The 21,346-nt window shown below is 38.1% G+C and overlaps 1 protein-coding gene across 1 annotated transcript in view; it reads right to left on the bottom strand.

Moving 5' to 3' along the window:
* Positions 1–586: 586 nt before the first annotated feature.
* Positions 587–21,346, bottom strand: part of CAPRIN1 (cell cycle associated protein 1) — a 27,428-nt gene continuing 6,668 nt past the window's right edge. Inside the window, exons 6-18 of the mRNA XM_010289605.1 lie at positions 19,495–19,632; positions 17,645–17,697; positions 17,472–17,558; positions 11,593–11,748; positions 10,619–10,727; positions 10,091–10,152; positions 7,888–7,998; positions 7,199–7,348; positions 6,849–6,999; positions 5,621–5,815; positions 4,299–4,399; positions 3,336–3,399; positions 587–1,375 (exon numbers count right to left, since the gene is read on the bottom strand). Of these exons, the coding sequence (XP_010287907.1) occupies positions 1,311–1,375; positions 3,336–3,399; positions 4,299–4,399; positions 5,621–5,815; positions 6,849–6,999; positions 7,199–7,348; positions 7,888–7,998; positions 10,091–10,152; positions 10,619–10,727; positions 11,593–11,748; positions 17,472–17,558; positions 17,645–17,697; positions 19,495–19,632 (1,442 nt within the window). The 3' untranslated portion in view covers positions 587–1,310. The remainder of the gene's footprint in view (positions 1,376–3,335; positions 3,400–4,298; positions 4,400–5,620; positions 5,816–6,848; positions 7,000–7,198; positions 7,349–7,887; positions 7,999–10,090; positions 10,153–10,618; positions 10,728–11,592; positions 11,749–17,471; positions 17,559–17,644; positions 17,698–19,494; positions 19,633–21,346) is intronic.

The raw sequence follows: 21,346 nt of genomic DNA, 5'->3' as shown, positions 1-21,346 counted from the left end.
ATCTATGCAGGAAAAAAGAGAAACTACCAGGGGAAAAAACAAACACAACCACCTTATGAAATGTCACCCCATTACATTACATTTGTTTCAGTCGTTGAAAACCAGTGTTCCAGGATACAATTTTTATAAACATGTTTTATTTGTCTTGTTTATTAGAACTGTAACTGCTGGCTGTCATTTCCCTTAAAAGGGGAAATCAATTCAAACACATACTGGTGCTTTTCAAAAGATAGCAATTAAAAGGGCAGCAGCAGCGGGCATTTGAGATTTCTTAAAACCTTCAAGGCTGCAGGAAAGACAAAAGGACATGTGACCAAAAGTGTTATGATTATCCATTAGAGATTTCCATCAGTACCGGCATCAGTTATTTAGGTGATAATACAGCAAGGTCAAGTATTAGTGACAGACAATGTGCAAGTCATAAGGAATGATAGAGAATACCAATCCTTACAAAAGTCATTGCTATCAAAGAAACTTAAAAGTGTTTTCAAAGAGATATCTAAATACTTCACATCAAATATACAGTGGCCATCCAAATTATATCTCACATTTGTTGCAAAATTTTGTTGAAGTGCCAAATCAAAGCTTTTTTTTTTTTCCTTCTTTAAAAAAAAATATTACACAATTACATTAGCAGTTATGCAAGCAATCTTAAATCCTTAGCCACAGGAAACAGGGCCCTGGTGATGAGGAGTGCTGTAGCTAAGGGTGCTTCTTCTTTCTCAAAAACTGGCTATAAGCCTATTTGTCTATTTAGGGAAATATGCATTACTACACATCTTTAACTGTTCAGTGCTTCAATTTAATACGAAAAAGTTGAAATGCAGTTGCTCTACCAAGCCACACTTCACCTTTTCCATCCTTTTATGGGAACATAAAGTTTCGTCAACTGCCACACAGTAAATCTTTTATGAATTTGCAGATTTTATCCAAATTTGTTACATCACTTTTAAATGTCAGAAATGAGTCTTTGCTTTTTCCTGCCACTTCAGTTAACCATGGAGATTGGATCACCCTGAAAATTGCCTTTTTTGCTTTACTCTTAGCGAGGGTGAGGAATCTAAATCTCATGTGCAAGGCTCAAGATGATGCTTAGGACAGAACATGCAGAGTAAACGTTGTTTCGTTCCTTTCCATATCCAGGTAATATAAAGCTGGCAACTGTAGTCCTGTCATTATGGGTAATGAAAAGAGTCCCTTTACAACAAAATTCCTGTAAGGGAGAACAAATAGATAATAACTCTTCTGGTAACATGTATAGTACACTGGCCAGTGTGTTTTTGGCGTTTAATGCAATCCTGTGAATTTGTTTAATTCACTTGCTGAGCATTCATTTGAGGCATCCCTCTGTTTGGTCTTGGGGGCCCTCCACGACCTAGAAAACATATGAAAAAAAGCACTTGAATTAGGCATGAAGTCAGGTTATTTCAAAAATTCCTAAAAGCTCTGGTCTAAATTGGGTAAGAATTCCCAGGTGTGTATCTAGACTATATATGGCTCTAAAAGCTCCTTCAAATCAAAACTCAGCAGCATGTAAGCTGTCTTTACAGTTTCCAGCTTCACCCCAATGCTTTTTTCCCCAGAACTACAAAGTTGTAATCACTTCAAGTAAAAATGGGGGGGATCAAGTCATGAAGATAAGAACCAAACACTAAAATTAAAGGTTTTGTAGTAATATAAGGAATAATTGGTTTACTGTATTTTAAATATAAAGTACTGTGAGATAACTAATCATGTTTTAACTTCCACTCTTTTCTTCCTTCATTAAGAGACGGCCTGTAGCTCACACTATCAGAATATGAGAACTGTAGGTCACTTGGGGAATCCCTCTCATGTTTGCCTGCATATCCCGGACAAAGAACCTCAAGACTTTTCTTCACAGAATCAATAAGGTTGGAAAAGACCTTTAAGATCATAAAGTCCAACCATCAACCCAACACCACCAAGCCCACTAAACCATGTCCTGAAGTGCCACGTCTACATGTTTTTTGAACACTTCCAGTGATGGTGACTCCACCACCTTCCTGGGCAGCCTGTGCCAATGCCTGACCACTCTCTCAAGTAAAGAAATTTTTCCTAATATCGAGTCTAAATCTCCCCCGGTGCAACTTGAGGCCATCTCCTCTCGGTTCTATTGCTGGTTACTTGGGAGAAGAGACCAACACCCACCTCACCACAACCCCCCTGTCTGGTAGTCGTAGAGAGCGATGAGGTCTCCCCTCAGCCTCCTCTTCTCCAGACTAAACACCCCCAGTTCCCTCAGCCACTCTTCATAAGACTTGTGCTCCAGACCCCTCACCAGCTTCATTGCCCTTCATTATCATTGTGCTTCCTAAAATATGCTCCCAGTTTCACCACAGCCTAATACTACGTTGAACTTCAGGCCAGAGTTCCACACTATAGGGCTTTCAGGACCCAGAGAGTCATGGACAGAACTCTTCAAAACCAAACTACCACACGGAACCGTGGTTTCACAGACAGCATACAGCCTTGAGCTGGTCTGACTGACAAGGCGCTCTGGTGGTAACTCAGAATTCTCATGGAAGCGTCTGTATCAAGACAGTCTCATCACCAAAAATCTACTAAAAAAAGAACTGTGTAAATAGTGTCAAAAATAAAATTTAGAAGTTTACCCACAGCCTCATTATCTATGTGGGGTTTTTTGGTTTGGTTTGTTTTCTCAGATGAACACGTGGCAAAGATTCTTATGAAGGTAAAGGACAACACACTTCCATAAGCTAAAAGCAACAATTCTATAGGAGCAAGGAACAGATGGGCATGGAGGGAAGTTTTATATCCTTAGATCAAGAGACCTCAACAGATGCAGTAGGACATCCTTTAATGCAACAGAGTAACACACTATTTTGAAGGCCTACAGTCAGCTCAAGCCCAATGTCTGCTTTAGAAGCAAGTCCTACTTTTAAACTATTAATGCACCTAGTAAGCAGATCTTAAGTCATGATAAACCTCACAAAAAAATTACTTTCCTAAGGCTTTCATTAATAAAAGGCAACTAAATAGTTCTGCTACATGTGAAGTGTCAAAAGCAACTGTTCTTTTAACTTTTAAAGAATTCTTCATTCAACAGCCAGCTAACCTTCCACCACAAGTTCAAAGGATCACAGTATAATTCACGTCAGCACCTCAAGAGGTCCTCCAAGTCCAACCTCTGTTCAAAAGCAGGGTCAGCTATGGGGTCAGAGGAAAGTAAGCTTATTCTTCAGTTGTGAGCTGCTGAATGAGGAGTGAGGTTGCTTTTTAAATCTGTAACTCCAGAAGTTGGATCAAAAAACTTCCATTCAGCCCAGATCAATTAATCACTACTCAGGAATTACCTCTAGGAGCTCCCCGAGGTCCACTTTGTCCAGAGCCACGTTTGAAATTCTGTTGATATCCATCCTGAAGCAAAGAAATTAAAAAAGTTATGATATGAAACCTGGGTATTTTGTTATATTTCAGGAAGCTGTGAACTGCCAAAAAAATAAGGAACTTTGAAAACTACGTGCACTGACAAAACACCTGTGACTTCAACATATAGAATTTTATTAAGTTTAAATTAATCTTAGAAAAATTAATTCTTACTCCTGCTAGTACCTAGCAGGTCTAATAAAACATACAATGACAAATTCTCTCTCCCGTTACAGGATATGTTATTCAATATAACTAAGAAATGTAAATAGGTGTATTTAGCCTTCAAATTTTTCAAACTACAGAGAGGTCAGATGAATTTGCTGAAGGACCCATCAACAAATGAAGCAACATTCTAACATCAGGATCAAAATCTATCATCTCATTCGCTTATGATGTTAGGGGATATGCAGAGTTCGGCATTTTCTAGCCAGTCTAAGCTTTGAGCAAATTGAGCATACTTCCTTCAGGACAATGAAATTCTACACAAATTTTAGAGTAGCAGAGTGGCATTGCAGAAGACAGGCAATCCCAAACAAGTTTGAAAAGTTAATTTCAATGGATTTAGTTTTTTAAGTTTCTTTCTGACAAAGCTGTGAAAATAATTGTATTTAAGAAAGAGTTCTTTATAATTCACTCAACCTTGCTCTAGTTGCTAGACTAATTCCTTTAGAGATCAATCAGCCAAACAGAACACGTTTCCCAATCATAACCAGCCATTTACTATTCTGCTATTTCTAACTATCTGTTTAGTACCTGAAACTTTTGTCTTCATTACCAATAAAAAAATTCCTTGGAAAAGTTTTCACTAATACATTTGTTTGAGTGCTTTCGTTGACAGGAACTTTTTCCTTCTACTTCTAGACTATCACAACATAATGGTAGCTTACCCGCTGGTAGTTTGAATAATCCCGAGGAGCATTAAACTGGGGCTGCGTGTAACCACTGTTTGGAGTGTTGGAAAAGGAAGGACGGTAGCCATCGTATCCTCCTAAGGAACACGGTACAAGTCTTTCACGTGGAAATGATAGCCTACTACTGTATGCTACCATACAAAGAAAAGGACTAACAGCATTTTACCTAAACCTGAGGAAAACCCCCCTTTAGTAAATACTGTTTACCTGCAAGTCAAGCAAATGTTTGCAACATCAGTACTACACTATTACAAGACACAAGAATGAAAACCTAGTAACAACTGGGAGGAGACAGCAATTCAATGCATTTCTCTAGTAATTTGAAGTTTGATTTACATAACATGCAATCCAGAGCTAAACACACTACTGGGATCTAAATATAATTAGCTGTGACCTGCAAGGCCACAACAGCCAACTCAAGCAAGAAGCTGCTCCTGAGCCAAGACTCTCCTGAGTGCTGGGAACCATGTCCAAGGATGGCTCCAGTCCCAAGGGTTTAACAACTGGAATCCAGCTCAGTCCTAAGCAGACAAGCAGTGACAAGTGCATTCCCTACTAAAGTCAGTTGTATTTTTGTTATATAGGTTTCCCTTCTACTCTCCAACCACATGAGAGGAAGAGAACATGGCAAGAATACACAGTACTGTACCCATTAGTCTAATCCCAGAACATCCGACAAGGGAACTGTCCCTCCCATTTTAACACACGGATCTTCACAACATTGACAGCCACATATAATAATCTCCAGGAATCATGAGAGTTCTCTTATTCACCCAGAACTACAGTATCATTCCTCTGCTCCTGTTAATTCCCTCAGAGTAATGACTTTTCGTCTTTTTTTGTTCTTGTATTTGTACATTATCCATCCTATTTGCAATATGATGAAACATGGAACTCTTTAAAATGTGCTGCTTCTACCATAACTGGAACTAAAAAAAAAAATAATTCTGAAATACCAATTGGCACCGGAATTCCTCACTTGATTGTTGTGAAATCATCAGATATTTCTGTGTTTGCTTATACCTGCAGTAGATGCCTAATCAAACTAACACTAAGCCTTCAGTGCAGAACAAAAAGTCTGTTTACATCCTACTGGGAAGCCTAACCAAACACCTAAAATTTAAGTCGCTTAAGTTAGCTAAAGCAAAGGGAATTTTTACTACAAGTTTAAATATCTTACAGAGATACTACTACAGCATAAAACAACAGTAGGTCAGTTAACACTTGGTATCTTGACATGATGTTTCCAGAAAGAGGTAAGTAAAAGTCAAATGAGAGAGTTTAATAAAGCCGCTTACCTCTAAATCCATTTGCCGGTCCCCTGTAACCGTTCATTAAGCCACGAGCCCCACGTGATCCACCACGAGACACTCCTCGACTGTTATAATAAGGCTGACTGTTACGTGGAAATCCAGTATTCTGCTGGGGAGGTTGCTGGTGGTTACCTGCCACTTGATGAGTCTGGTCTGGGGAACCATGGTAAGTACCAACCACTATATTAGAAGCGGGGAGAAAAAAAATGAAGCATGAAAGTCTCTGTTTCTTTACGTTCCATATATATTCTCTTTGAACTCAATGTTCAAAGCTTTGAAATACCATTGAACACGTCAATAAATGCTCACCCATTCAAAGAAAAATAATCTGCAGAATTAAGTATCAAGCTTACTAGTCAGATATCCCACAATATTAAAACAACCCAGAAACAGCAGAGCTTGTTTAAGTCTGTGTCAAGAAGTCTCTAGTGTAAGTTCAGCAACAAGTATTGCTAATGCAGGTACAATTTTCCTATACTATTTCAAACCCTTCAAAAATGAGCAACACACACTCTGGAAAAAACAGTACGAGTAAGTTAACCCACTTCTGTAACTTCCTCCTCTCTGAATTAGCAGAGAGCCACTAAGAAATCTTTGCTTTCACTAACTAAATTCTTTCTGTAAGGTGTAGCTGCGCTGACAAAGGTGAGATTGATGGGAACGTTTTAACAGAGCTGCCGTTTTGACTGTACAGGCTGTTAGGCATGTGCCATGTCTAACTGATTTTAGCAAAAGGTTCTAGTTTTTTCTGAACCTTACATCTGTGAGATGCAGTCCATATTTGCTCTCAGTTCTAGCTTACCACTTCCTTTGTAAAATATCACCTCAAATAGTATCACCTTTTTTTAAAGCAAATTTAAGGATTATCCAACCTTAACATCAGCAGAGCAAGTACTCCACTATATTGCTTTCATCTTTAGAATAATCCTTAATCCTGTTCATGTTTTTTTTTAAACCTATATAAAACTGCACTCAAGCAGCAAAATTCTTTTAACAGTTGGAGAAATATATACTGAGGTTCACTCCCTGCTGGATATTCAAACCAAGACAGAATAACAAAAAAACAGGTACTGTTCAGGTGAAAGCTTCACACGACAAGGAACATTTGAGAATGTGCGACATGCTTTGCTACATCATCCAGTAGAACTTCACAGCCTGATCATCTGCTCTACACAAGCTACTGCCATTTTAGTTTTTGCTAATATAAGTTTACCTGTCTGGAGTTGTTCTTGCTGAAGATCTGATTGTTCTACTTGGTGGGGCTGATTGGAGAAACTCTGGTTGTAACTGGTCTGGTACTGATTTTGCTGCTTAAGGGTTTCTGGCTCATTAACAGGAGGAACAGGTGCATTCATGTTGAATACCTATAACGTTAGAAAAATAGCTCTCTGGTGCAATTCATTTTTTACAATTCTTCATTGCGTCATGTAAAGAAGCGTGCAAGTCTGAGAAACGTGAAAAACCAAAGACTATTTTATGTAATTACATGACTGATTCCGGTGTTTGTAGAACACAAGGAATGATGACCAAAATAAAGGGATTTGGTATTAATTTACTACTTACTGTTTGCATGGATTGGAATGGAGCTGCATTAACATTGATTCCACTGCTATGCAAAGGCTTGCTAGATCCAGCCTGGAACACCTGCGGCTGAGATGCAGCAGGAAGTGATGATGATGATGGGGTCTGGTCTGCATTCAGTGACATTGAGGCCTAATAATTAAAACAACATTTTAGCAGTTTTTGAATAATACCAAAAATTTAACTGCAAAACTTCACTTTAAAAAAAAAGTGACAATGCCTCAGGTTCACCTCAACAATGAGTATTTTCTACTTCAGCTGAACAGCCTCACTCATGATAGCACAACAGGAGAGGAAGAACCTAGCAGTCTTCTCCCTCATTAACTTGAAACACGAGAAAAAACTACAGGGGGAAATGAACAAGTTTGTGCACTGACTGCTTGCCAGTGTAAAAAAATAGATCACATTTCCTAAGCCAACAACACTGATGCTCACATGCTGATGTTGGCATCTTACTTCTAACAAAACAGACAATCTATGAAGTTAAAACTCTTACTACAGAGGACTTACTGGTCACAGACAGGCTCAGAATTTTGAAATTAAACAGAACTGAAGCGGCCCTATCAATAGGTAACCAAAAATTACAAAACTTTATTTACAAAGAAACATAGACTAACATTTGATCACACTTGCAAGCAGAGTCCTTCCCACCTCCATGAAATCCGACTTACCTGAATCTGATCAATTGATTCTTTCTGTGGCCGTTGCTCTGTTGTGTGAGAAGGCTGATACATGGGTTGGGAGGCTGTATATCCCTCACTTGTAGAAGAAACCAAGGGAACCTGACAAGATAAACCCCAAATCCCCCAAAAGTCATCTGATGCTCACACACAGTTTTATAAAAAGTATCAAAGAACTCTGGAATGAATGGTATTCTCTAGTAAAAGTATGTTTTCCAACAAATCTTTACAACTTTTTAACAAGTAGAGGTTTAACCACCTCACCTTGAGATATACTCTCAACATGCCACACCCCCTACCCCCCCAGCATATTGTAATCTGTGGATATTTCTGAACCAGCTGGGCATGTATATGCTTTTACTGAAGAACATCCTTCTCCTTGTTTCATATGCAACCCCAACTACCATCACAATAAAGCTGGGGAAAGAGACAGAGAAACGTACGGAAGTTTAAATGAGAGAACTCCAAGTTCATACAGAAATACAGAAGTGCTGGTTTCCAACAGACTGAATTTGCTCATTTTATGGCCTCTGGTCCCCTACACAGAGTCCAGTGACAACTCTGGCCAACAAAGCAGAGGACTTTGCATTTAAGGCTACTGGGGACTTTAAGAGGCAACTGATAATGACTGACAAGTGTGTTCACATTCCTTCTGAATGTTCAACAAGGTGAAGACGTATGTTTAGCTACTGCTTCCAAGATCCCCAAGGGAATCATTGGCAGCACTGCTTGAGGTAAGGAAAATAAGAAAAAAATCCATTGGAGTAAGCCACCGACATCATTAAACAGTAACATAAAAGGTAGTGCAGAGAGAACGCCTTGATAAAAAAAAATTATTCTACACCTACAAACCAACAAAACTGCTGAGAGTACTAGGACTTCAGCAGATACATACAGAGGAAAGTCAAGACAAAAAAAAACCCCACACAACACATTCCTTTTTCTATACATATGAGTGACTTAAAACTTGCAGACCTAATCTGGACAAGATCAAGCAATTTATACGACCATCACTCTGAGATACACAATCTATTCAGGCTTTTCTTTTGGTTTTCAAACATCTATAGGGATCAGATTCATTACTTGAGACACCAGCAGAGTCCTTCAGAGATGCCACACACGCTTAACACAAAATCAGAAGTTCTTTAATCACTAGACAGTTCGGTAAGAAACGGACATCTTAATGAAAAGGCAAATACATCCTTTATATATTGCAGAAGCAAGCTTAAGAGATCCTATATAAACAGGAGTTTCAGGAAAGCTCAGCTGAAAATTGCATTCAAATTAACTCTGACTGCTCTACAACTCCAGTATTAAAATATTATCTGAGTAAGCAAGTGGGACTCATCCTTGACAGAACAAGTCGAAAACACCACCACAAACTATATAGTTAATCCATTAAATCTATCTGTGGTCTGACACACACTTGAACAGATACAGACTGCCCTTTAACCACATTATTTTGGCTTTGGCATTTCTGTCACAAACAAGCAAATAAAGCACAACTTGCTTCTATCTAAATCAAAAAGACTTATATGTCACATTATTAGCCCATCTTGAACAGAACGCACAAACCTCAAGTTAAACTGCTGTATTAGAGTAGGCCTACACAGAACAGCATTCCAACATGTTCCTCTCAATCATGAAAAAAACCTCTTAAAATTCACCACTGTCACATGGGATACAGATTTTAAGTGACGGCAGTCTAACACACAGGCACGTGGAAGTCAGTTTGTGAAATGAAAACACACCGAATTTGAAGATTGAGGTGATCTCCACAGACTGAAAGAACTGGTAACTGCCAAGAAGTCCTCACTGGGCCATTAGAATGAGCCATGCAAACTGCAACTGCTTCCGTGCTTGTGCCCTTCAGGTTAAGAGGCCTTTAATTCTAAATGCAGTTTCCTCAATAAATTCATACTCCAGCCTTGAACCCAGCAGTTTTCCAAAAGGGTAATGCCTGATAAGACTCCATCACAGAAAATATGCAATGTCTGCATAGCATAAAAACTGTATATAGTAACGCTTAAAAGCAACAATGCTGAAGAGATAGTGGAGATAATCAATTTCCCAAAATCAGAACTTCAGCTTTTTCTTTGAGTTTCTCATATAGTTAGGAATTAAATCCTATTATAATATGAATCAAGACCAAAATCAATTTAAAATCCAAAATAAAATTTTTACTAAATGTTACCTGTGTAGCTTCTGGTTGCACAGGAACTTGATTAGGCTGGGCAAGTCTTGACTCAGCATGAACTGAAGTAAAATAATTTCACTTATTACATAGTATAATCAAACCTTTTACAGAATAGCATTACCATCTTATCTAATTCAGTTATTTGAGAGCTCATCATCGAGAAGATGATTATGCCTTTGGCATGGCAAAGCTATATTCAAAATACCAATTACCATTTCCATGCAAAATATGTTTTTACCAGTTGTCCAAAATAATCCAGCAGTTTCCGAAAAGCTAAGCAAAACTGTATTTTGCCCATTTAAAAAAAGTTTAAAGTTTTTTTCTTTTTTTCGCTTCCAAGAAAAATCTAGAACCAAGTGAGAATCGGAAGTCTACAAATAGTATGCTTCAAAAGTACCACCAGTTTCTGAGAAAAACATTATTACTTCTGATGACCCCTTTACTATGTAGCAGTAACTGCAACATTTCTAATAGATGACTTGCAGGCTTCCCCAATATTTATGTTTAGGATTTACCATTACAAACCTGGAGGGCAAACCATTTGTGGTATGTCCAAATTCTGTGCTGGGTTCATGGGCTGTGCCGATACAATGGCAGGATCAAGTGTTTGGTTCTCAAACTCCAGCATAGAGTCCTGGGAAAAAAAATAAAAAGAATCAAATCAAATTTACTGTATTTTAAAAACAGTAACATTCAGAATACAGAAATGACCAGGTCACAATAAAGGAAGCTTAGTCCACCGTTACACAATTGCTGGTTTTACCAGCAAAAACTGATCTCAAATCAATTAAGATACTAAAAATTCCAAAACACATTTATCACAGTAAAAATTCAGTCCACGTATACAAATTAGAACTTATCTCAGAGAAAGATAACTGCAGGGAGACTTTAATAGGCAGACAGAATAGGCAGCAATCTATTCTTTATCCTAAATTAGTACTTTGTAGGAAGAAACAAGAAAAGGAACGTAACAAGTGTATGCCTCATTTGTTGCCAAGGTGTCTACTCTTTTCTTTGTGGAGGAGGAGAGGATTTTTCTGATGTATTCCATAATCTCCCAATGCATTTTCAGTTGTTCTGACTTTAGAGGTTAAAGGAGAGCCTTCAAGATGCAACCCAAAAAGCATTTTCTTCATGTGTTGTGTAAGTTTTTCATAACACAAAATTTAGAACTAGCTTATAGAAGTGCTATTACTTCACAGCTGGTCTCACTTAAGCGGAATACACTATGGCACCCAGTGATGCACAATTTTCTGCCTTCTCTAGATTTAGTAGAAACAAGGACTGAAAAGCTAAATAACATTCTAATTGTACTCTGACAGCAACACAGGTTTGAGGGCTTTGGATGAGATCTTGCCACACAGCACTATATGGTTTGCAAGACCATTGTATTTTTCAAATGAACTACAGCAGACTCTTTAAATCATGACTAACAGCCAGAAAGTGCTATTTTCTTTCTTTGATTCTAGCTTCACAGTATCATGGTGGGTTCATCATACCTGCATGAAGTTATATGGGCCCTGCATCTGCGCCATAAGGTCCTGTACTCGCTGTCTTCTAACAAGAGGATCTGCTTGAGCCACAGTAGTGAGCGTGTGAGGTTCAGGAACTGGAGGAGATGTAGCTTGTGTCTGTTGCTGCAGCGAATTTACAACCTAACAAGAAACAAGCAACCGACTGAAATTTCAGCTTAAGATGACACTGCACAGAAGTGACTCAGTAGTTCTTGCAATTTATGGATACTGCCTAATCCATTACGGTCATAATTTCTATAGTACTCTTGAAGAAAAATACTACATCCTCTTACAGTCATGCCAATACTGGTGGCCAGCTACTGATCTGAGCACTGCACAGGACGAGAAAGTTTAGACACTGTGCTTTATTTGCTTTCAATCTACTCTACTCCCCACTAAGAACAGCACTAACAAAAAAATGCATTCAGTATTATGGGGACTTTTTTAGAGCAGGATTTGAGATGGAAATTTAAGAACATTTGGAAAGTTCAAGAAAGTCAGGGAAAACTAAGTTTCAGAAATGTGCACACATGGACAACAATTATTTTCTCATACCTTTTTGGTAAATATAAGTAGAGTCAGAATTTTTTGGTCTTTCTTAAGACTTCAGAATTTTAAATTTTCATGGGCATACCTAGACCTGGGTTCTAAAGTGTTATCCTAGCTAGCTGATCTATGGTCTCAGAGAACAGGAGGGAGCACTGTGTGATGGGAAGATTGCAAGACAGCACCATGGGGGTACAGCAGAAGCTTAGAGAGATATATATACACACACACACACATATATAGTGGGCAAGAAGGCTCAGATTTACCAAACATATTCCAACATGGTGCACATAAACAAAGGTAAGACAAACAGCAACATGCTTTCAGATACCACCTTATCAAAGACAGCAGAGCAACTAGGAAAGCTGAACATGAGCATCTAAGAACCATCATCAAATAGCTTGAAAACAGATAGTTACAAGACCGTCGAACTGCACAAAGCAGCACTTTCTCATTCCTAACCCATTTTGCTCTTTAGGCAACTCCCATAATACAGAAATGCCATTTTCAATTTGCATTCATGTCAACAACTGTCCCCTAAAAAGATAATTGTCAGTAACTTGTCTGTCACTTCTCTATTCCCATGAGCTTTTCATTTATTAACAATCTTCAAGATAAACAGATAAGCCTCAAACTTAGAGTTGCACGGGATATATATTAGCATATGTGCATCTTGAAAGTTCAGAATATTTATGTAATGTATCTGGTTTCTTATAAGAACTGCAGAAGAGAGATTCTTGTACAGCAGTCATGAGAAGTGATAAAGTAGTCCTATTTTAGACCAGTTCTAAAATCACAGGTCTGAACTTTAAACCTGAACTCCCTCTATCCACCCTCAAAGCTGGCAATTTTCTTTCAAACTTTTCAAAGAAACCTACAGCATCTTCCAGGATGCTTACTCCTTACTCAAGATTTACAAATATTGTTTGTATGTGACATTCTGCACATGTAATTGCCTCACAAACTCCAAATGACTCCTTCCTTGGCCAAATCCCTAGTCATTTGTAATAGAAAATTAAAAAACAAGAAAGTATCTCTAAATAAAACTAAAAACCATCCACAATCTACATTCCTCTTCTAGATTCCGTTCGGATCCAAATCTCCACTATTAGACATCGAAAGAGAAGCAACTTGACAATTCCCATGGAGTATACCCTAAGGCTGTCCACACTGGAAAACAAGCACAACTGCTCTGCTGTATTACACAGTCCCCAAGTTTCAAATCATGGACTGTTTCCAAATTAAGAATTAAGCCCTGTGAGTAGAGGGTTTTTTTTTCTGAAAATGTTATTCAAAGCACATATACAGACCCTTCTCTTGCACATTACAAAGTTTTAAAATGACAGAACAGCAGCTACCTATTTCCTATATGAGTATTACCAAAAATGTTCTCAATTATTTGAGTACTATCACTCAACTTATGAAGTCCAAGTCATTCATAACAACTCAGTATCTTCAGGAAAAAATGATGGAATAATCAAGAACACAGAACAGGACAAAATTCTATCAAACGTTTTCCTTTTTCACAAATAGTACAGTCATAACTTCATACGGTACTTAATATTTTACACTATCTTCTTCAAACCTCTTTTTTTAATGTCAAAAGAAACTGTTTAGGGCCTATTCCTTTAGTCTTATTATCACTACCAGGTACTTTGACCTATTATAATCATAGTAGGCTGAACCTATTAAAAAATGTCCAGTTTTGCGTATTAAGTTGCCGATGGACAGGCTGTAGTTCTAAAGTTAACAGCTTTCTAACAGTCTGCTGCATGAAGAAGGTACACAGACTACTCAAATATAAGGATCATTATTCAAAAAGAGAATGATTACCCAACCATACATCTCCATTCATCTTGGGGGCACAGCAGCAAGGTGAAACCTTTCTTTTAGGAGTGCTGAACCTTTCTGCAGAATAGTATTTGACTCAAACTGCATGCTCACTTCCTGACACCCTGCCCCTTGACCTCCTCAGTAGGCAGAGCTGCCCAGCCACAATTAGAGGAGAATGACAGAGTACAAAAAGGCCAGGGGGCAAAGGAGGAGGGAAGGAGGAGAGGTAAGTACAGAAGTTAATGAGACCACAAACCAACCAGAATGAACTTTTGTTCTGGCAGTCACAGAACAGTTTCCAGTTCCACAGAAAACCACACACATCCATACAACCAAAGTGCCATAATCTAAGACACAGAGAACTTTGTATACAAGCAGATTCAGATTCTCATTACAAAGTAAGCAGTAAAAAAAAAAAAAAAAAAAAAATCACCCCTCCCTCAATCAAAACACCCACAGAACACCCACAGAAACAAACCCCCCACTATTATCAATAAAGGACACCTTCACCAAAACTACATCATATAATCCAAATGCAAATACACTTTGAGAATTCGCAAGCAAGTTTTTTAGTTTAAAACTTATGGAAGGCCTGCACAGAAATGTCATGATGAGACACCGTCAGTTCTCAAACTATAAACATACCATACCACAGAAATCTCACATCTATTTGAGGGTTACTTAAAAAGAGACAAGTTTGTGATAGCCTTCCTCTTCACAAGCAATGATGGAAATCTGCGTAAATGTTCTCTCTCAGAATACTATAGCTTCCAAAACTAACAGCTATCATTCACAGCTCTTACTATACTAATGCCACAAATAACCTTGAGCTGAAGAGCACAAAGGCTCTATACAACATGTATCATCATCTTCCCTAAAGACAATTCAGTTGCATTCCCACCAGAAATGGGATTTTTGGTGCCAGCAAGAACAGCAAGAGTCATTTTGTAACCAAGGTGATGGGGAAATCAAATGATAATTAGAAAATAGGATAGTAATAAAAAACGTAACTATAGGAATAGGTTACGCATTAGTGTTATACACCTGCAATGCTGCTCAAGAGCCCATTTAACCCTTCCCATCTTGATTTAATTATCAAGGAATCAAGGTGTAACATTGTGATCACAGTACTATTTTGTTTTAATAATGAGTAGATAGGAAGAAGGAAAACTTGGTCAGTTCTGCCTAGTTAATGGTTCGATGAAATGTAATTTTGCCATACTTATATCTACCCATATTTTAAAGAAAGATACAACACTGAAGAAGCATCCAGAGTGTAGTGTGGCTGGTATGCAAGGAATCCAGTCCACGGGAGTTCCCTAGGCCTCTAACTTTAAATGTTGCCACACCAGGAGAGCTTGGTGTGCTGATTCTAGGAGAAACTGTACGGAGGGAGGGAGCAGAGTGGAGACACCGCGGCCAGGCTCTGTGAGATATAGAGAACTCGAAGGTACAGTGAAACTGATAAGCTGCAGATTCACTGCTCTGAGCCAACAGTCTGTCATGTTTTTGACAAAGCGCTATACCTGGAGTGAACTTTGTAGGAAAGGCAATTCCAGCAGGGGGAGATCGCGACCACTGACTCAGAGACCACCCACTCAAGAAACCCTCCGACTCAAAAGATTAAGGAAGAAAAATCCCAAGAAATTATAGTGAGCATGCGTGGTCATTTACATGGTAGGCGAGGAATACTTAACCAATCAATGTATGATTACTTGATGAATATGTATTAATTTTGTAATCATATGCCTATAAATCTTTAATTTTTGAACTGATCGGGGAATACGATTTTGGGAGGAGCTATCCCCCGTGTTCCCTGCGCCGTGAATAAAGAATGCCTGCCTTTTAACACTACATTGGTGTTACGAGGTTTATTCCCTATTTCGGTGACAATTTCAAAGACAGTCATTCTCAATTTCCCCTTTTTGCATTAAATTTGAGAAAATATGGTTCTTTATTATGAAGAAGCAGTCTTCAACTTTAAATTTTTTTAATTGCTCATCTGTACATAGTCCAAGAAATTGGGACAGAAAGGAGAACTGAAGTATATATTATTTGTATTGTTCTACAAAAACAAAGCTGATATAATCCAGATTTACCTCACTAGTAAAGATGTGTGGAAAACTAGGAGTTTCTGAAATCAACCTGATACAAAACTACAACCTGAATTCTTTTATCATACTAGTGCAGTTACTCCGTATTATTATTATTCCCATGAGGAAGCATCTGAGTTTTCAACTGTGCAATACACAGCCTTACACTTTAAGAGCAGAAGGAAGCACAACAGGCTTCAATCATAAGGACATATCCTATACTCTCATGTCTCCATCCATACTTCTTATATTAAGAACTACAGAGAACTGAACCTCTAATCTACTCTGGCCACTTGGTAGACAAATGTAATTTAGGTATAATTCTAGTTAGTTCTAGAAGCCTCACACCCATCCCAAGTATTATAAAATCTCTTAGTGGTCTTCAACACCGTCAGATATGAATTTCAGCCAGACAATGTAAAATCAGGTAGATTATATAATCCAATCAAAATGGTTTGCTCTCTTTTCCACTACTTGAAGAGATGATGAACACTTACTCCACTTCTCACTTAAAAGAGCCTGAAGACATCAAGGAAGAGAGTCTAAACAATTGACCATCTGTAATTTGCTGCTGCAGAAGTCTAAGGTGAACCAAAAATTAAGTCTCCAGCACCTGAAAGATGCTGCTTATACCAGTTCCTAACAGATGGATGCAGCCCAAGTTCCAACATACCAAACATTTGAATGACTCCATGTGACTTGTCCTCTCCAGTACGTGAAGAACACAAATTCTAGTAAAATGGACTTTCACATGTAGTTAAGCCTAGAGTCTAAATTACTAAACTGGGAATGGATCCCAATAGCAATGTACCACAAACATCACAAGTGAACTATCACTCAACTGCAAAGCAGTAAGAGGTTAAATACTTGAAGAACTATAGCCCTTGAAAGCAAAGATGTACCTACAGGCATACTTTAACATCCAGTTATGTACACATGCAATCTGGAGTAGATACTAGCTAAGATACCAATTTTCAGCTCCCCCTGTATGAAACTGCTCAATGATATGCACAACTATGCCACGCTGTCAGCAGCTGTGTAAATACACTTAAGTTCCATGTTTGCAGCAAAGGTCTCTCAAAAAAAATCTTCAAAAAAAATCTTTTAAGTCTTTTTAAGCCTAAGGCTATTAAGTCCCATTTTCCCAAGCAAGCCACTATTGCAAAAAACAAACCCAAGTTCTCTGCAAACTTAGCCAACTGCATAGTTTTTATTTTAGGTAATCCTGAGCTAAATATGTAATTGAAGAATGAGTAGTGAGTCCAAACCTACTTAAGTATATATATTGTTATGTATATTGGGGGAGAAGGGGTGCAATACTAAAACCTGTCATGAATTGCGAGTCAGCAGAAACAGGGATTGCAATTTTACCTGAGGTACACAAGATCTTACCTCAACCGTTTCAACTGTCCACTCATCTACCTGTTCCTTCTCACTACTGCTGAACTGAGTCTCTGCCATGAATTGTCTGTTTACATACTAAAATAAAAATAAGAAAGGGTATGAAAGTAAAAGTAAGTGGCATTAAAGCTATACAAAATGACAATCTTTCCAGTGAATAATACCTCAGTTGATTCAACTTCAGTTGGTTCAGTAAATTCTTCTGCTGGATCAGGTTCTGCAAGAAAAACATACCATTCATATGAAAAAAAACCCAAAACAACCAAAAATCCCCAAAACACCCACATTACAGACCTAGAAGATACAAAGTTAAATGAAAAATCTCCCCCAATAAAAGTGGAATTTTGAAGAAGTCTAATGCATTTTTGCAGTAGCCATTTATCAAAAACTATTGTGACTGTGGACTATTAGTACACAGGAACTACAGCTAGGTTTAAGAATGAACGGACACACATTTACTCCTGAGTGACATTAATACCTAGTTATTAGCAGCTTGCTATATGTTAAGGAAGGAGTTGCCTTGTCACACATCTTCAAGGGGATGGGATTTTGATTAGATCTGAAATTAGAGACTCAATATTGGTCATTTGTACAGTTAAGTATCTGCTGGGTTCAGAAACAAACCGAATGTTACAAGGCAGATAAAGAAACTTACGTCTCGGAATGAAGAAAACAAAAATGTCAGGACATTAACAGAAAATTAAGCAATAACAAAGATTCTCAGAGTTTTGAATTAAAAAGGGGGGAAAAAAAAAAATCACATAAATTCTTGCTATGAAGAGTTATGTTCAGTTGCCCCAAGTTTCAATCTTCTCCACAACATATTCAAAAGGGAAAAAAGGTCATGAATTTCTTTCTTCAGTTTGGTACCATATTCTCAAGTTCTTAAGTATGTAAGCATACTTTTTGCTTCAAAAACTACTGCCTTCTAACCAAGGATTGAACTCGTGGGAGCCACCTGAAAAATGGAAAAGCCTCAGGCAACAGAACTTTAATCTTTGATCTTTTTAATGCTACAGGCCAACAAAATTTTTGTTTATAAATCACAATGAGAAGTCCTACAGGAAAACAAAATAGGAAAAAGAGATGTTGGCAATAATCTCCATTTGCATAAACCGGATTCTAAGTAATTTCTTTGTTAGCCTGGGTTCTTATTTCAGCAAGTGATCCATTGGACAAATGCTGAAAGATGCATTCAAGAACAAGTACTATGAAGTGACTTTGTTCCTTCCTTTAGCTGACACTCCACAGTTAGAACAGTAAGCCCTTCCTTGCACGTGATGGAAGGCATTTACGATGCCATCATTAGGAAGGATTATGGTCCCTCCAAAGAAGTAGCTGGCAAGAGCCAGCCTTACAGAACTCTTCCGCAACACAGCTCTGCTTTTCTTTCCTCGCGGCTCAGAGCAGGGCTGAATGAATGGCTGACTGCCCCTATACACGTTGCCTGGCTAGATATATGCCCGATTATCAAGAAATTACATTTCTATTCAAAACACTAGTAACACCTGAAGAATTCAGAGACAGGTGCTTTTGTGCACTTAAAACTGCATTTGCAATTTAATCATTCTGATGAATCCAAGGAGACAAGACAGTACAACACAAAGAAATAAGCTAGTCACAAGGCATCTTCATATTATTATATATTATCTTCATATAAAGACCTTATTGCAGTCTTCCAGTACTTAAAGGGAGCCTATAAGAAAAATGGGGACAGACCTTTTTAGCAGGGCCTGTTGCAATAGGACAAGGGGTAATGATTTTAAACTAAAAGAGGGTAGATTTTGACTAGATACAAGGAAGAAATTTTCACAGCTAAGGTGGTGAAACACTGGCATAGGCTTCCCAGAGGGGTGGTGGATGCCCTATCCCTGGAGACATCCAAGCAGATTGGACAGGGCTCTGAGCAACCTGATCTCATTGAAGATGTCCCTGCTCATTGCAGGGGGTTTGGACTAGATGACCTTTAAAGGTCCCTTCCAACCCAAACTATTCTATGATTCTATATTCTTACCAGTTTCTGCTACAGTGTCTTCTACTGCAGGTGCAGGTGCTGCCTCTTCTTCCTCACATAATCCATTCTGATGGTTATGGGTGCTATCAAAGTAACTAGTTTGAAGAATACGTTCAACAATCTCCTTTAGCGCTTTATCTAGGACAATGGAAGAAGTTAAAGATAGCAGTAACTCAATCCTAACAATCCTTTCCTTCCTTCCTAAAGATCCCACATACGTTTTATTAAACTTTTGCGGGGGAGCTAGTCTACAGACACTACTGTTACAGAATTACTTCTGTCTTACTAAGTCATATTAAATAAATCAATAAATAATCCACTTCCACCCAGAAAAATCTGAAGGGCAAGGACAATCTTAAGAGTATATAATCCTCTCCAGAGGTTTGTGAAACACTTCTAAGTGAGGTAAAGTTTATTAATTTAATTATCATACTTTTATTCCTGCTATTTCAAAATCTCTTGCTTAGTTTTCAGTTTGGAAAGTTTTAGGAACTCACTGAAGCTTCAACAATAACTCATTTATTTGTAACTTCCTAACTAAAAAACCGTTACTGTAATCAATTTAGTACAAAATAACTGTCAGTACAAACACATTTACACAGGTACCACCTTCATGAAGGTTCCTTCCCTGAGGTGAAGTGGCTCAGAACAGCCTTTTTAAGCGAAACAAGCACAAGCTTGCACTCAGTGCCTTAGATGAATGCTATGGCATCTTAACCCAAAATAAATCAGCCACATTGGCCTAGACGGTCAGTAATGCTGCCTTGCCAACAAAAACCAAAACAGACTCAAAATGGAAGATTCACAATGCACGTCTGGCAAGTGACGATCACTGTGTGAATCAATACACACACAAAAAGAGCACAGAAATACATTACCATTCATTCCTATTATAGGATAAAGCAAACCAGCAACGGCTGCCAATGACATCACTAAAAGCTCATCCCAAGATCTAGATAAAATATCCAGCCCAACTTCATCCAGTAAGAGAATGACTAGGCCTCCAAGGAGCATATATCAGCTCTCTCCTGAAAACTACCCCCATCCTTCCTCCACCTCTTCAAAACAATATGTGGTACATATCTTTGGGCTCTCACAAAGATCTAATATCACAACCATATCAGACTTGAGTTCTTGCAGAACAAATACTAATTAAAAAAAAATACTAACCTGGCACCTCCTCACAAAATTTCATTTCAACAATATAAACAATTTGAAGTTTCCTATTCCACCACAAACAAGAAAAATCCTATTACCATTAAGGCCACAGTATCTTACAATGCCTTGTGTGTAATTCCTCAATAAAGTATGTTAGATAACAATTGCAATACTACCATTCCAGTTTCTACGAATAGAACACAAAAAAAACTTTCAACCGTTCAATAATACTCTAATATAATAAAGATAATTGATTTTTTTTTAAAGGGGAAGTTGTTAGCCATTTTGCCTACAGAAAGGGACACCATTCCCTAGAACTTTCCCATCGATTTCCAATTAAGATACTTAAAAAATTGCCCATGATATAAGAAACAGACAACTGCCTAGCAGAGCCATTTTTTTAAGGTCTAATGCTAGAAGGTGTGTATTAGTGAAAATTTAAATTTCTGCAAGAAAGCAGTCCATCTGCATGATCACACCCCAATTTACAGGGTTAATCAATCAAAATAGGGCAAAACCAGAATGCTTTTCGCAGGAGACAAAGGGGAGCAGAACATCACACTAAATAAGGCCATGCCAGTTTTTGTATAGGTCATATTATTGACAAAGCTGCTTGTTCACACACACGTTTCCCGAAAACAAAGAATTGCTACTAAGCACCACCAGCAGCAGAATGCTGCTGAAATAGCAGGAA

This window comes from Phaethon lepturus, unplaced genomic scaffold (assembly GCF_000687285.1).
Source record: "Phaethon lepturus isolate BGI_N335 unplaced genomic scaffold, ASM68728v1 scaffold27386, whole genome shotgun sequence".
NCBI lineage: Eukaryota > Metazoa > Chordata > Aves > Phaethontiformes > Phaethontidae > Phaethon > Phaethon lepturus.
Note: the sequence above shows the minus strand (reverse complement) of the source record. Positions and strands in the feature narration are given on the sequence as shown.